The 16,521-nt window shown below is 46.2% G+C and overlaps 1 protein-coding gene across 1 annotated transcript in view; it reads left to right on the top strand.

Annotated features, from left to right (window-relative positions):
* Positions 1-16,521, top strand: part of CD38 (CD38 molecule) — a 53,629-nt gene that overhangs the window by 25,562 nt on the left and 11,546 nt on the right. Inside the window, exons 2-4 of the mRNA XM_065914605.1 lie at positions 6,366-6,495; positions 9,021-9,153; positions 16,066-16,151. Coding sequence (XP_065770677.1) covers positions 6,366-6,495; positions 9,021-9,153; positions 16,066-16,151 — 349 coding nt within the window. The remainder of the gene's footprint in view (positions 1-6,365; positions 6,496-9,020; positions 9,154-16,065; positions 16,152-16,521) is intronic.

The following is a 16,521-nucleotide window of genomic DNA, read 5'->3' as shown; positions in this document are numbered from 1 at the left end:
GTTGTAGGTGCTTTATTTATACTGAATACAAGTTCATTATTAATTCAGTTCACTTCAGTGGCTCAGTCATGTCTGACTCTTTGCAACCCAATGGACTGCAGCACGCCAGGCCTCCCTGTCCATCACCAACTCCCGGAGTTTACTCAAACTCATGTCCATTGAGTCAGTGATGCCATCCATCCATCTCATTTCTGTCGTCCCCTTCTCCTTCTGCCTTCAATCTTTCCCAGCATCAGGGTTTTTTCAAATGAGTCCTTTATCAAATGTGTTCTAAACATATTCTCTTTCACTTTGTAACTTATCTTTTCATCTTCTTTAATGGAGTCTTTAAGGACCAAAAAAAAATTTTTTTAAACCTTTATAAGATCCAATTTGTTCATTTTCTCTTCTACAATTTATGCTTTAGGTCTTTGATCAATTTCTAGTTAATTTTCTGTATGGTGTGGGGTCAATTTCTTTTTTTGCATATGAAAACTTAATTTGCTATAGTATCATTTGGGCTTCCCAGGTCTGCTAGTGGTAAAGAATCCGCCTGCAGTGCAGGAGACCCAGGTTCAATCCGTGGGCCGGGAAGATCCCCTGGAGGAGGGCATGGCCACCCGCTCCAGTATTCCTGCCTGGAGAATCTCCGTGGATAGAGGAGCCTGGTGGGCTACAGTCCATTGTGTTGCAAAGAGTTGGACACAACTGTAGTATCATTTATGGAAAAAGCTTCCCCTTGCCTTCTTTGACTTTCTTCCTGAAAGTCAGTTGACCGTGTCTCAGTCAATTCCAGAGGCTGTAACAGAATAGCATAGACTGGGTGGTTTATTGGCAACAGACATTTATTTCTCCCAGTTCTGGAGGCTGAACATCCAAGACCAAGATGTCAGCAGATTCAGAGTGTGCTGACAACCCACTTTCTAGTTCAAAGATGGCCCCTTCTCGCTGTGTCCTCACAGGGGTTAAAGAGGGAGTTTTCTGGGTCTCTTTTGTGAGGATGCTAATTCCATTCATGATAGCTCCGCTCTCATAAGTTAATTACCCCAAATGCCCCACTGCCAAATACTATCGCCTTGGAAAACAGGTTTCAGCTTATGAATTTTGGGGGGACACAAACATTCAGTCTATAGCACCAAGTATGTATGGGTTTCTTTCTGCCCTCTCTTCTACTTCTTTGATTTATATCAATTCTTTCATGACTCCTACATTGTCTAGATCACTGAAGCTGTTTAGTAAATCTTGAAATCATATCATGTAATGTCCTCTAGCTTTTCCCCTTTGATTGGTTTGGCTAGCTTGTATAATAAAGTTTAGACTTAACTTGTCAATATTTTTAACAAAACATGCTGAAAGTTTGATTTGTATTTTGTTACCATCTTAATATTGAGCCTTCCAACCCATAAATATGGTATATTTCCTTGAAATGTTAACCACTCAGTTGTGTCCGACTCTTTGCGGCCCCAAGGACTGTAGCCTGCCAGACTCCTCTGTCCATGGGATTCTCCAGGCAAGAATACTGGAGAGGGTAGACAGTCCCTTCTCCAGGGAATCATCCCTACTCAGGAAACCCAGGTCTTCTGCATTGCAGGCAGATTCTTTAACATCTGAGCCACCAGGGAAGCCCTTAGGCATTTGAAAATTTCTTACAGCAATGTTTTGTTTTCAGAGTACAAGTTGCATATATTTTGTTAAATTTGTTAATATTTCCCACTTTTGCATTCCTGTAGTTTAATATACATGTATATATTCTACCTTGATATAATATATAGTATGTAGTTTTCATATAGTACATTATGTGTAGTATTTAATATATAGTTTATAGCGTAATAGGGGATGACAGGGGATGAGATGGTTGGATGGCATCACTGACTCGATGGACGTGAGTTTGCGCAAACTCCAGGGTTGGTGATGGACAGGGAAGCTGCGTGTGCAGCAGTCCATGGGGTCACAGTCAGACACGACTGAGCGACTGAACTGAACCGAACCCATACAATATATTACATATTCTGATCAGTACCGCCTCGACCTAAAGACTTCTCCATCCCAGTTCATGGCAAAGCCATCCTCCCAGTGTCTCAGGCCCCAAACCCTGGAATTATTGAATCCTTATTTCTCTAACACTACTTATCCTACCTGTTAGAAAATCTGCAACAAATCAAAAATTTACTATATCTGTTACCTCCCTGGTGCAAATCACCATGGGCACTCATCCAGATTACTGGTCTACCTCTCTCTGCCTTTTCCGCTTTTCAGACTCTATTTAACAAAGCGGTCAGAGAAGTGCTGTGAAGCCTAAGTAATGCCAGGTGCCTCTCCTCGGTTCACCATGAGTAGAAGCTCGCTGAGCTCAGCCCAGTGGACAGCATCACCTTTCTGACCTCATTTCCGTCCACTGTCCACCTTGCTCGCTGCTCCAGCCACACTGGCTTCTCTGCTGTTTCTGGATCACACCAGGCATCAGGGCTATTGTGAACGCTGTTCCTTCTGCCCAGAATGTGGTGGGTGTCTGTGCGACTAACTTCCTTGCTTCCTTTGATCCTTTGCTCAAATGTCATCTACTGTCCTCCCTGTTTAATGCCAAACACAGACACTTCCTCCCCATGACTTCTGACTCCCTTCTCCTGTTCTATTTTCCATTTTCTCCCCCCATAGAATTTATGAATTGCTAGGATATTCTATAATACTCATTATCTTTACTGTCTATTATCAGCCTTGCTCTGGTAGAATGGAATTCTCCCAGGACAGAGCTTCTTGCCTGTTTTGTTCACTGGTGTATATTATTTGCTCACAAATGTGCCTGAAACATAGCAGATGCTCAATAAATATTTTCTGGGTGAGAGAATGAATGATTTCTGAGCTTTCCTTCAGCCTGAAGAGTCTTTTGATTTTAAGACTGCTGAAAAAATCCTCGCCACCTCAGAGAATGTGATCAATCTCTTTCTCCTTCCAGTAGGTGGCGGTCTTCACCTTCAACCCAGGCTTCCAGGAGCCTCCAATTTGAGACCACTGATTCCTGCATCGCAGGCAGATTCTTTACCCTCTGAGCCCCCGGATCCTAATTTCTGTTAGGACTCAACTTCATTCTCGGGATAAGTTGTTATTGTTGTTCAGTCGCTCAGTCGTGTCCGACTCTTTGCGACCCCATGAATTGCAGCACGCCAGGCTTCCCTGTCCTTCACCGTCTCCCGGAGTTTGCTCGAACCACTGTCCATGAGTCAGTGATGCCATCCGACCATCTCATCCCCTCTCGTCCCCTTCTCCTCCTGCCTTCAGTCTTTCCCAGCATCAGGGTCTTTTCCAATGAGTCGGCTCTCCTTATCAGGTGGCCGAAGTATCGGAGCTCCGGCTTCAGCATCAGTCCTTCCAATGAATATTCGGGGTTGATTTCCTTTAGGATTGACTGGGGATAAGAAGGGACATGATTTAAAATTTCCTGCAGGGGGCAGCATTGCTTAGCAGAAAGAGAGGATTCTGGCGATCTGGCACCTGTCCTGACTGCTGACTGACTGTGGGCAAGTTGCTAAGCTCTGGGACTAGGTAGCTCCAACGCAGGGGAGAGGGTAGTCCCCGCACCCAACACACACACACACAAGGAGGGCTGGTGTAAGAGTTAAGCCGGATGTGTCCACGATGAGCACGTGGTGCGCGCTGCGCTGTTCACACCCTCTCCTCGCTCCTTCTAGCGCTCCCTGCCGCTGGGCGCTGGAGACACCTGCGTGCGTGGGCCAGAGGTGGGAAGAAGGGGCACGCGGTGAGCAGGAGGGAATACTCGTGGTGGGAGGGAAGCTGGTGGGGGTCTGTGGGAAGGAGCTGAGTGGTAGGAAGGGGAGGACATCTCGGTGACCCTGAATCCTGACACTGGTGCCCAGCCTCATGCATCGAGACTCTAGCTCAGCAATTAAGGAAGCAAGCAGAAAGCTGCTGTCAGCCTGGGAGCCCAGCTCAACCCAGAAAGTTGCTTATGACAAATCACTTCTTTCAGAAGCTGCTCCCGGAGCTTGTCAGGCATGAGCACTGATGAAGCATGCTGATTTTTCAGGCTTCCCTGCTGGCTCAGATGGTAAAGAATCTGCCTGCAGTGCAGGAGATGCAGCTTCGATTCCTGGGTTGGGAAGATCTGGTGAAGGGAATGGCTACCCATTCCAGTGTCCTTGCCTGGAGAATCCCATGGACAGAGGAGCCTGGCGGGCTACAGTCCATGGGGTTGCAAAGAATTGGACACAAATTAGTGACTGAACAACGAAAAAACAGTTCAGATTGCTGGTTACCGTCAATGCCTGCTCCCCTACTCCCATCCCCCGAGAACACCCACACAAGAACACCAGTGGCTGAACAAGGTGGGTTTATTGCTCTTTGCAGAACAACTGGACGCTCACCCTAGGGATGCACAGGGGCAGGAGAGGGCTCCATCTAAGGATGCTGTGCGTCAGTTGCTTAGTCGTGTTCGACTCTTTGCAACCCCGTAAACCGCAGCCCACCAGGCCCTTCCGTCCATGGGATTCCCCAGGCAAGAACACTGGACTGGGTTGCCATTTCCATCTCCAAAAGAAACTGTAGAAAGAAAGTGAAGTCCTCCGTCCTGTCTGACTCTTTGCGAACTCGTGGACTGTAGCCTACCAGGCTCCTCCATCCATGGAATTTTCCAGGCAACAGTACTGGAATGGGTTGCCTTTTCCTTCTCCATCTAAGGATGTTAGAAGGGACTTAAAGGATTCTGACTTGTTTTATGAGATTTTGGCCAAGTTTCAATGAGGCTGGTTTTCCCTGGATGCTGCCAGGAGGCAAATGGAAAGGAGTAATCCTTCACGTGCTGTCTCTTCAGTTGTGTTCGACTCTTGTGACCCCATGGACTGTAGCCCTCCAGGCTCCTCTGTCCATGAGATTTCCCAGGCAAGAATCCTGGAGTGGGTTGCCGTTTGCTTCGCCAGGGGATCTTCCTGACCCAGGGATCGAACTCGCGTCTGTTATATCTCCTTCACTGGCAGATGGTTTCTTTACCGCTGAGCCACCAGGGAAGGCCATACGGGCTGGGCCTCACTGATGTTCGCCGATTCCTGGGCTCATCAGGAGGAACGAGCCACTCGACTTGGCCAGCCTGAGTCAAGAAGGCAGAAGACCCTTGGAATGGCTGCGTGATTAGTACCCTGCAGGGACAAAAGAGGCTCAGGGGGAATAGAAAACCGGAGGCTAGTCCTTATTCCCCTGGGTCCAGCTGTCTGATCTGATATTACACTTGGGATGCCAAGTCCAGAGGCCAGAGTTTGTCCTGACGACATTAGCCGAACTCTGCCAATGGAAACTCACTCTCCGCTCCCCCCGCCAGGAAATGATGGGCTCGGGTTCACTTGCAACACAAGTTCACAAAGGAAGGTCCAGGTAGGTCTCTGCCGGCACCTCCAGATAGCCTCGCCTCCATCTCTGCTGCCTCGCCTGCCTGCCTGCTCTCCTCCAGGGGCTGTTTGGAGGGGGCCGTGGGGTTCGAGTTTCTATTACAAAGACTTCTCCCCATCTTTGAGGCCGGCACAGATTTTTTTCAGAATGATTTTTCAAAAAAAAAAGAAAAAGTCAGCAGAGGCCACCTCCCTGCTTCCACCTACCCACTCTCTTCCCCTGGTAATTAGGTGAGATTCGGAACCATTTCCTCGGTCCAAAAGGCCCACGTGATCTCCTCTAGATTACTTTTCTGACTTGACTTCTCCCCTCTGCTCCCCTTATTCTTCCCTCACTTCCTCAAAATCAGCAAGTTCTTTTCTGCCTCAGGGCCTTTGCACTTTTGCAGGGCCTTCTGCTTGGACCACACCTCTTCCCAGCATCTAGTCTTAGGGAGCCATTTCCTGACCAGGCTTCCTAAAGTGGTCATTGCACCAAAATTCCCCATGGATTCCCTACGCTGTTATCATCACCTGTACTTGTTTTGTTAGCTCACTTGCTTGTTTGTTTCCAATCTGTCTCTCTGACCAGAGAGGAACCTCACGAGGGCAGGGACCTTGTAGAGCAGGGAGGCTGATGCTCACTCATCCCATAAGGACGCTGCACATGAGACGCAAGGGTGTGGATGAACCACTTGGCACACAGTGACTTTCTCAGCGAGACTTCTTTGGTGTCTGTGTGCGCTGTCATGTCCAACCCTTTCTGGTCCCGTGGCCTGTAGCCCACCAGGCTCCTCTGTCCATGGGATTCTCCAGGCAAGAATACTGGAGTGGGTTGCCATGTCCTCCTCCAGGGGACCGTCCTGACCCAGGGGTGGAACCCGCGTCTCCTGCATCTCTTGCATTTGCAGGCAGATCCATTACCACTAGCACCACCTGAGAAGCCTTGTGCTCTAACATGTATTTGAAATCGAATTATTCATCTTTCACTTTGCTTCCTGTCTTATCTCACAGAAGCGGAAACTGCCAAGGGATCAGGCAGGCGTTCACGAGTGCATTCATTTCCAAGGATCCCTGCAAAGCGGCAAAGGATGACTACAAGCCCCTGCTAGACCTGGCGCACCCCACTGCGCCTTGTGACAAGGTACCTGGGGCCAAGTTACGGACTTAAAAACTGAGGTTAAAGGCCAAAGGGGAGAGCTCATGATCAGGGTGAGGGAAGAGGAAAATTGGATATTAGGGTGTAGGCTTGATTGGCAGGGAGGGAACGTGTGGGCCTTTAGGAGACCAGGATGTCACAGGGATTCAGGACACCCCAGAGGACAGGAGGTTAGAGAGAGAACTGGGGATATAGAAAGAGGAAAGGAGAGTTGGCCAAAAACCAGGCCAAGCAAACCTAACGTAAATCCCAAGCCAATCCAAACAGGAGTAATCCACCTGATAAAATTCAAAACTCCCCCTGACCTCTGGCGATGGTGATGCTGGCAACAGCAATGCCTTTTTGAATTTTCTGAGTGTCCTTTTTGTTTACAAAGGACTCTCTGAACCTTATCCTGTTAGGTTTTCACTGTCAGCCTGTGAAATAGACAGGTCAGGCATCAGTATCTCCATTTCACCAGAAAGAATTCCGAGACTTTGTGAGTCTGGGGACCATGATGACTGAGTTTGATGATCCTGAAAGTGCCCATCTGAAATGTGCAGGGTTCAAGATTTAGAGCCAGACAGGCCTGGATTTTAATACACTAATTATACCGGAAAAGGTCTATAACGGAGTGCATCTTTTCTTTTAAAAAAAACTTTGTTTTAATTGTAGGATAACTACATTACAGTATTGTGATGGTCTGGGCCATACATCAATATGAATCGGCCATAGGTATACAGGTGTTCCCTCCATCCTGAACTCCCCGCTCCCATGGAGTGCATCTTTTCTAAAATCAGCGTTTAAGGTGAAAGTTCACTGTGCTCCAAATCATTGTCATGCAGCCCTGCAGCCTTAAAGCCACAAATTACAGCCCATCTTAGAGCTGCGGTTGCTATGGAGCTCTGGTTGGTACAACAAGAACCAGGCCTTTCACAGAGGGGCTGCTCGTAGATTACCACCCAGGAGACGCTGGCTGAATAGGTGATGGGGCCGCTGACAGCAGACAAGCACTTCACTTGTATTGTCTCATTTCATCTCAGCATCTCAGGGGTTCCTTACAATTGTTATCGATGGGGGCTAAGAGGTCAAGAATCTGCCTGCCAGTGCAGGAGAGGGAAGAGACCAGGGTCTGATCCCTGGGTTGGGAAGATCCCCTGGAGAAGGGCATGGCAAGTGTTGGTTGCTAAGTCATGTCCAGCTCTTTGTGACCCATGGACTGTGGCCCACGAGGCTCCTCTGTCGATGGGATTCTCCAGGCAAGAATTCTGGAGGGGGTTGCCATGCCCTTCTCCAGGGGATCTTCCCGACCCAGGGGTCGAACCCGGGTCTCACTTGTTACCATCTGAGCCACCAAGGAAGCCCCTAAGGCTTCCCTGGGTCGGGAAGATCCCCTGGAGAAGGAAATGCAACCCACTCCAGTATTCTTGCCTGGAGAATCCCGTGGACAGAGGAGCCTGGTGGGCTGCAGTCCACGGGGTCACAAACAGTCAGAGACGACGGAAGTGACTAAGCGCACACACACCATTTTACGGATGGGGAACGTAAGGCTTAGAGATTCTTTAGTCGCCCGAGATCAGACAGTTAGTGAGCAGAGATGCTGGGTTTTATACAGGCAGCCTGACTCCAGGACCTGGCTTCAAAGGGCACCATCCACTGCCTCCTACTGAGAATGAACAGATCCATGGAACAGAAGATGGTTCTGAAATTCGACTTTACAAGGGCCCCTGAGAGAGCTCACCATATTTGTTCTTTTCCTTTGTTTGTAAGGGACTAGGGGAGATTTGAGGGGGAAAGCAGGGATTATAGAGCTCTTTAAGAACCAATGAGCAGTTTTCCCAGAAAATGGCATGTAGAAAAAATTGTTTTGCCAAAAACTTTAGGAATTTGTAACTTCCTAATGCCTTTCCCAGATGTGTTTGGAGCTTTAAAAACGCCAAGATTTTTTAAACTTTTGTATTCATTTAATTGTTGGCTGCACTTTTAAATTTCTTTTATTTTTGAATTTTTATTTATTTAATTTTGGGTCTGTTGCTGAGCTCAGGCTTTTCTCTCGTTTCGGTCCACGGGCTCCTTGGTGCAGTGACTTTTCTTGTTGCAGAGCGGGGAGTCTAGGGGGCGCAGGCGTTAGTAGTTGTGGTTCTCGGGCTTTGTTGTCCCTTGACATGTGGGATCTTCCCACATCAGGGGTCGAACCTGTGTCCCCTGCATTGCCAGGCAGTTTCTTAACCATTGGACCAGCAGGGAAGTCCTATTATAAGACACTGATTAGTGGCGTTCAGGCTTCTTTCCTGCAATCCAGAAAAATTAGTTCACTTTACATTGTGACCTAGATAGCACACACACACACATGCACACACACCCTCTCGCTCACACACAGAGATTGATGATGCCCGCCGTACTTGCTCTTACACAGGTGATTTATGTGATGTTTCCCATGTTTTCTTTCATTTACAGAAGATGCAGGTTTGCTGTTTTTATTCAACTTAGTAAATCGGTCCCAATAATAGATTGTGTTTATTCTTTCCTAGGCGGTCTTTTGGAGCAAAACACGGGAGCTGGCTCATGAGTATGCGAAACAGCGGGGCCTGTTGACCCTGGAGGACACGCTGCTGGGTTCCCTTGCCGATGGCCTCAGCTGGTGCGGGGAGCCAGGCTCTCCTGGTGAGACTCGGGGCGTGCGGGGCGGCCCTGGGGACGGGCAGGGTGCAGGAGCCTCATACCTGGTTAGTGCTCCTACAGGTGACCCCGGCACCCTTAAGGACAACTCGGGCCGATGGAAGACAGCATCCTATAGGCCAGCTCATGTTTTCTAGAAAAAAATAAATGACTTCAGGATTTGGGATTGCCCAAGCTTCCTGATTTCCTCCTTTCTGAGGGAAGGTGTAGCCTGCTTCGGAATGGTTGGTGGTCTGCTTTCTCTAAGTGCATCATTCAGGACCAAAGAATTCTCGGGCAGGAGGAGCCTCCAAGGGAAGCAGGTAGAGGTCCTTGATTGGCAGAACAGCCCCGGGGCCACGGCCTGGGCTTCTCTGTCTCGGGCTGTGTGTAGCTTTGCCAGAGATGAGAGGTCGCTTTACCTTCCTAGAAAGACCTAGAACACCTCCCTGAGGGAAGGTATTTCTACTCAGAAAGTCTGATTACACTGTCACTTCTTTTTCTCCTTCTCTTTTTATTTTTAATGTGGGTAATTTTACTTTATATCATTTTAGTCTTTTACTTTATATATTCTATTCTTTATATTATTTTATTGCTTTAGACTTACCCCAAAAAAAACTTACTGTGGTGGCTTCTTCAACCCAGATGTGCACTGTTTCCAAATACAAAAAGGATGGACTCTTTTTTAAAAAATAATTTTTAAAATTTATTTATTTTTGGCCGTGCTGGGTCTTTGTTGCTGTCACGGCTTTTTCTCTAGTTGTGGCAAATGGGGGCTGCTCTCTAGTTGCCGTGTGCGGGCCTCTCACTGCCATGCCTTCTCTTGTTGCAGTCACGGACTCCAGGGAGTGTGGGCTTCTGTAGTTGGGGCCCAGAGGCTTAGTTGCTCCTTGGCATGTGGGATCTTCTTGGATCAGGCATCGATCCGTGTCTCCTGCATTGGCGGGTGGGTTCTTCCCCACTGAGCCACCAGTGAAAAAGTTGGCTTAAAGCTCAGTATTCAGAAAACTAAGATCATGGCATCTGGTCCCATCACTTCAAGGCAAATAGATGGGGAAAGAGTGGAAACAGTGACAGACTTTATTTTTGGGGGGGGCTCCAAAATTACTGCAGATGGTGACTGCAAGCCATGAAATTAAAAGACGCTTACTCCTTGGAAGAAAAGTTATGACCAACCTAGACAGCATTTTAAAAACCAGAGATATTATTTTGCCAACAAAGGTCCATTTAGTCAAGACTGTGGTTTTTCCAGTGGTCATGTATGGATGTGAGAGTTGAAGTATAAAGAAAGCTGAGCACCGATGAATTGATGCTTTTGAACTGTGGTTTTGGAGAAGACTCTTGAGAGTTCTTTGGACTGCAAGGAGATCCAACCAGTCCATCCTAAAGGAAATCAATCCTGTATATTCATTGGAAGGACGTATGCTGAAGCTGAAACTCCAATACTTTGGCCACTTGATGACTCATTGGAAAAGACCCTGATGCTGGGAATGATTGAAGGCGAGAGAAGGGGACGACAGAGGATGAGATGGTTGGATGACATCACCGACTCAATGGGTGTGAGTCTGAGTAAACTCGGGCAGTTGGTGATGGACAGGGAAGCCTGTCCCTGGGGTCACAAACAGTCGGACGCCACTGAATGACTGAACTGAACTGAGCTGAGCCACCAGGGAAACTCCTCCATTTTTTACAATTGAAATATAGTTGATTTACAGTGTTCTGCTGGTTTCTGCTGTATAGCAAAGTGACTCACTTAAACTCACATATGCATTCTTTTCTAACATCCTTTTATGATTTATCCCAGGAGATGGCATGTGGTCCCCTATGCTATACCATAGGACCTTGTTGTTGGCCTATCTTTGATTTTGAGGCTCAGCATATTTGTGTATTTAATGGTGGTCATTTCTATTCTTATTGTTAACTGACAGCTCATATGTATTCATCCTTTTATTGGGATGTTTATTGCTTTCTTAAAGAAGTTCGATTTAAGTAGACAGTGGTGGCTACTATTTATTGGGACTTAAAATAGCCCCAGTCCTTGCTCTGTGTGCTGTATGAATATTTGCTCATTTAATCCTTCAGGACTCCTACGATGATCCCATTGTGCAGGTGAGAAGTCTGAGGCCCAGGGCTGCAGAGTGAGTTGTTGGCTAGTGAGTGGTGGAGCTGGAGCAGATCCAGGATTACTGGCTGAAGGATCCGTCTTCTTAACCATGTGACATCCTGCCTGTTTTCTGTCACGTGTCTATCTTTCTCAACTTCTGTTTTTCATTTAATGCTGTTTATATTCTGTGTTTCGCCTACAGAAATGCAGGCAAGTCTGTCAACCCTGTCCCATTTGGCTACTGGGTTGCCTGTTTTGCTTAGAGTTTCCTCATGCAAGATTGAAGTCTTCTATATTTTCATCTTTTGTTTTAATTTTGTAATTTTCAATTCATCTTTAATCTAGACTTTTCACCTAGAAATATGACATATAAATACGTCTGTCCACTTTTTTTTTCTTTTTGGCTAAATTCCAGTTTTCCCCATATTTCTTGCTTTCTTTTTTAAATTTCCCTTATTGTAAGTTAGGCTTCCAGGTAGCACTAGTGGTAAAGAGTCCACCTGCTTTAGCTTTTGATGGTCATTCATTTAATCCTTTTAGCTTTTAAATGTGTTTCCTTAAAACTTTTAAAGTTGCTTTATTTTTCAATTTACCACTTCAATTCTTTCTTAGAGTGAAAAGTATATAAACATCTACTTCTCATCTATTTACCATTTAGAGTTCATTATTATTGCTCTCTTTTCAATTGAATCCCGTATAGGTCATTTTATTTTGTCAGCTTCCTTCTTCTTTGGCCTCAGTTTTTATTGATTTTAATCTCTTCTCCTTATTTTATTTGTTGTCTTTAATTCTTAATTTTCATGTTTTAATTGTTCTACAGTCTGATTTTTTCCTTATTTTTTACTACATTAATTTTGCCTTGTTTGTTTTCTTATGAAAATGGTAGTTTCCATTGTAACTTCTAATTCTTTTTTTAAAAACTTCTTATTCTGCTTTTTAGGTACTTGATTTCTCTTTATTCTAAAATTTCTCTCCTTTTTCTTCCCCCATGACTTTAAACTTTTGTCTAATGTGCAGGTGGCAAGGGGGAGATATCCTTGTGGGCAGGAGGTAGGTGACAAACTCAGAGACTTCTCTCTGGCTGTGGTTGTGAAGATAAAAAAGTTTTATGTTCATGAAACCCTATAAACAGGGGCACCATTGTAGCACCTTACAAAACGTATGTTCACTTCATTATCATCAACATTTTTGCCTCTCTTGGAGATGATTCAAATTTATCTTTCGACTCCACAGTATTTATTTACATCTGTATATGGAAAAGTTTTTGTTCTAATTTGTGTTATTTTGTTTTTAATGCATTTAATTATTATGGAAACCCTCAGGATTACTTCCTCATCCCTGGGAGGTTTCTGAGCTAGAGCTTTATTTTCTGTCATTGGTGGTCAAGCCCACATCTGTAGTTACATTAGTTTCCCGAGGCTGCCATAATGAAGAACCACATTTTTGCTGTTGTTCAGTCACTAAGTCATGTCCAACTCTTTGTGACCCCATGAACTGAAGCATGCCAGGCTTTTCTGTCCTCTACTATCTCCTAGAGTTTACTCAAATTCATGTTCATTGAGCATGTCTGATGATGCCACCCCACCATCTCATCCTCTGCTGTGCCCTTCTCCTGCCTTCAATCTTTCCAGCATCTGGGTCTTTTCTAATAAGTCAGTTCTTCATGTCAGGTGGCCAAATTATTTGAGCTTCAGCACCAGTTCCTCCAATGAATATTCAGGGTTGATTTCCTTTAGGATTGACTGGTTTGATCTCCCGTCAGTCCAAGGGATTCTCAAGAGTCTTCTCCAGCACCACAATTCAAAAGCATCAGTTCTTTAGCACTCAGCTTCTTTATAGCCCAACTCTCACATCCATTCATGACTACTGGAAAAAACCTTAGCTTTGACTAAATAGACCTTTGTCAGCAAAGTAATGTCTCTACTTTTAATATGCTGTCTAGGTTTGTCATAGTTTTCCTTCCAAGGAGCTAGAGTCTATTAATTCATCTTTGCATTTGCTCTTTGCAGTGATTTAGGAGCCCAAGAAAATAACGTCTGCCACTGTTTCCACATTTTCCCCTTCTATTTGCCATGAAGTGATGGGACCAGATGCCATGATCTTAGTTTTTTGAAAGTTAAGATTCATGCCAGCTTTTTCACTCTCCTCTTTCACCCTCATCTAGAGGCTCTTTAGTTCCTCTTCACTTTCTGCCATTAAGAGTGGTATCATCTGCATATCTGAGGTTGTTGATTTGTCTCCTGGCAGGTGGCTCAGTGATAAAGAACCTGCCTGCTAATGCAGGAGATGCGAGTTTGATCCCTGGGTTGGGAAGATCCCCCAGAGGAGGGCATGGCAACCCACTTCAGTATTATTGCTGAGAAAATCCCATGGACAGAGGGGCCTGGCAGGCTGCACTCCATGGGGTCACAAAGAGTCTGACACAACTGAGTGACTGAGCGCACACACACACACACACACACACAAAATCTTGATTCCAGCTTGATTCATACAGCATTTAGCATGATATACTCTGCATATAAATTAAATAAGCAGGGTGACAATATACAGTCCTGTCATACTCCTTCCCCAATTTGGAACCAGTCCACTGTTCCATGTCCAGTTCTAACCATTGCTTCTTGACCTGCATACAGGTTTCTTAGGAGACAGGTGAGGTGGTCTGGTACTCCCATCCCTTTGAGAATTTTCCACAGTTCGGCGTGTCCACACAGTCAAAGGCTTTAGCGTAGTCAAGGAAGCAGAAGTAGGTGTTTTCCTGGAACTCCCTTGCTTTCTCCATGACCTAATGAATGTGGCATCAAACAATATAAATTTATTTTCTCACACTTCTGGAGGCTAGAAGTCCTAGATCAAGGTGTCGGCTGGGCCATGCTCTGTCTGAAGGCTCCAGGGGGAGAGACTCTGACTGTTCCAGCTTCTGGTGTTTGCTGGAAAACCTTGCTCATGGATTTATCACTTCACCCCCTGTCTCCATCCCCTTGGCTGTCTTCTTCCTGTGCATCTCCATAGAGTCTTCTCCCTATGTTTGCCTCTGCAACCAAACCTCCCTTCTCTTAAGGACCTCAGGCTTATGGGACCAGGACCCACCCAACCTTGCGGTCTCATTTTTTAAAATTAATTAATTTTAATTGGAGTAGCAGTCTCATTTTGACTTGATTACATCTGCAAACACCCTTTAACACATCTTTTGGGGGGTACACGATTCAACCTATACTAAGAGGGAGCAGAAAGATGGGTGTTTTTGTAGGGTCAGCTATGCTCATGGCTGCAAAGAAGACAGGCAGCTGCTACGTGTCTGAATTCCAGGGCCTCTCCACACCCCCAGGACCTGCTTGCTTGTGCAAAGCCGGGGTGACACAATGCCAGATTATGCCTCCCCACTCTCATTCTGCCCTCCTCTGCCACGCCCAATCAGTCCCCACCTGGTCATTTACCTGGCATTCATCCTTTCCTTCCTGTGTCTGTTACCACTGCCTGAATCCAGCTCACTAATATGCTCTCCTTTCTTGGATGGACAGACTGCTCACCCCTGACCCCTTTAGGTCAGCCTGCATCTGGCCATCACAATGGGACTGCTTCTGTCTCGTCCCTAAAACCCAAACAGCTCTCTTTTGCCTCTAAGATAAAGTCTGAATTCTGTCTTTCATACGCCTTATCACCAGTCCGGCCCCTCCCCATCCCTTCTGCTCTGCCAAGATCATTCTAAACTGCAGGTCTCTGCACTGCTCTCTCCACATGGATCCCCTTCTTCTCCTGCCTTCCTTCAGTCTTAACCAGGGTCTTTTCAAATGACTCAGCTCTTCGCATCAGGTAGCCAAAGTGTTGGAGTTTCAGCTTCAACATCAGTCCTTCCAATGAACACCCAGGACTGATCTCCTTTAGGATGGACTGGTTGGGTCTTATTGCAGTCCAGGGGACTCTTAAAGTCTTCTCCAATACCACACTTCAAAATCATCAATTCTTCTGCACTCAACTTTCACCATAAGGACTTCAAAGTTCTCATAAAAAAAAAAAAAAGAATATGAGGTGATGGATGCACTAATTAACCTGGTGGGGGAGAATCTTTCCACAATATGTATGCATATCAAATCATTACATTGTACCCTTTAGGTATTTTACAATTTTATTTGTCAATTATTTGTTGTTGCAGCTGTTCAGTTGCTAAGTCACGTCCAACTCTTTGAGACCCAATATGCTGCAGCATACCAGGCTTCCCTCTCCTGCACTGTCTCCCAGAGATGGCTCAAATTCATGTCCGCCGAGCCAGTCATGCTGTCTAACCAGCTCATACTCTGCTATACCTCAGTAAAAAGCAGTTGGTGTGTTAAGGCAGGTATCCTTGGTAGAAGTAGTACAGAAACTGCATGTTCCTGCCTAATGTCTGTGGTTCCTCGCTGACAGCTGAGTCTGCCTGGATGCGGTGTGTGTGGGAAGACTCTGAGGGTATCTGAGTCTAAGGGTGTGGGGATGAAAGCAGTGAGGGAGGAAATGATCTCAAATTCTCCCTGGAACTGGAAATACTACTGGGAGCTTGTCTCTGTCAGATGAGCCTTTGCTGCAATTTCCCAGAATGATGACTCAAAGCTGGTCACTGTATCCCTGTCTGGGGCATGGAGGGTAAGCTGAGGACTTGGAAGGGATTCAGGGGGCACTTAGTTAAATTGGGTCAAGAGGCGTCCGTTCTCCGCCCTCTGTCTTGGCAGTGATGCCACGGAAAGTGACTCCACTGAGATCTGACAGCCCACAGAGAACAGAGACGAATTACGCCTTTTATCGCCCACTTTAAGTACTTTTCTGCAAACCATGTCTTTTAGATTTGAATTATCAGTCTTGCCCAGACTGGAAGAAAGACTGCAGAACCAACTATTTTTCTGTATTCTGGGAAGCGCTGTCCGAAAGGGTAAGAACCGGGGTGGGATGGGAGCGGGATGGGAAGGAGTCTCTAGAGGGAGGGGATATATGTATATTTATGGCTGGTTCATGTTGTTTGGGCTTCCCTGGTGTCTCAGACAGTAAAGCGTCTGCCTGCAATGCGGGAGACCTGGGTTCAATCCCCAGATTGGGAAGATCCCCTGGAGGAGGAGATGGCAACCCACTCCAGTAGTCTTGCCTGGAAAACTCCATGGATGGAGGAGCCTGGTAGGCTATAGTCCATGGGGTCGCAAAGAGTCGGACACGACCGAGCAACTTCACTGGCACTGGCATATTGTTGTACGGTGTGAAACCTACCCAACGTTGTAAAGGAGTTTATCCTCCCATTAAAAATATTA

The sequence above is a fragment of the Muntiacus reevesi genome, chromosome 22, assembly GCF_963930625.1.
Source record: "Muntiacus reevesi chromosome 22, mMunRee1.1, whole genome shotgun sequence".
In the NCBI taxonomy this organism is placed as follows: domain Eukaryota; kingdom Metazoa; phylum Chordata; class Mammalia; order Artiodactyla; family Cervidae; genus Muntiacus; species Muntiacus reevesi.
The sequence above is the reverse complement of the archived record's forward strand: the minus strand, read 5'-3'. Positions and strand labels throughout refer to the sequence as shown.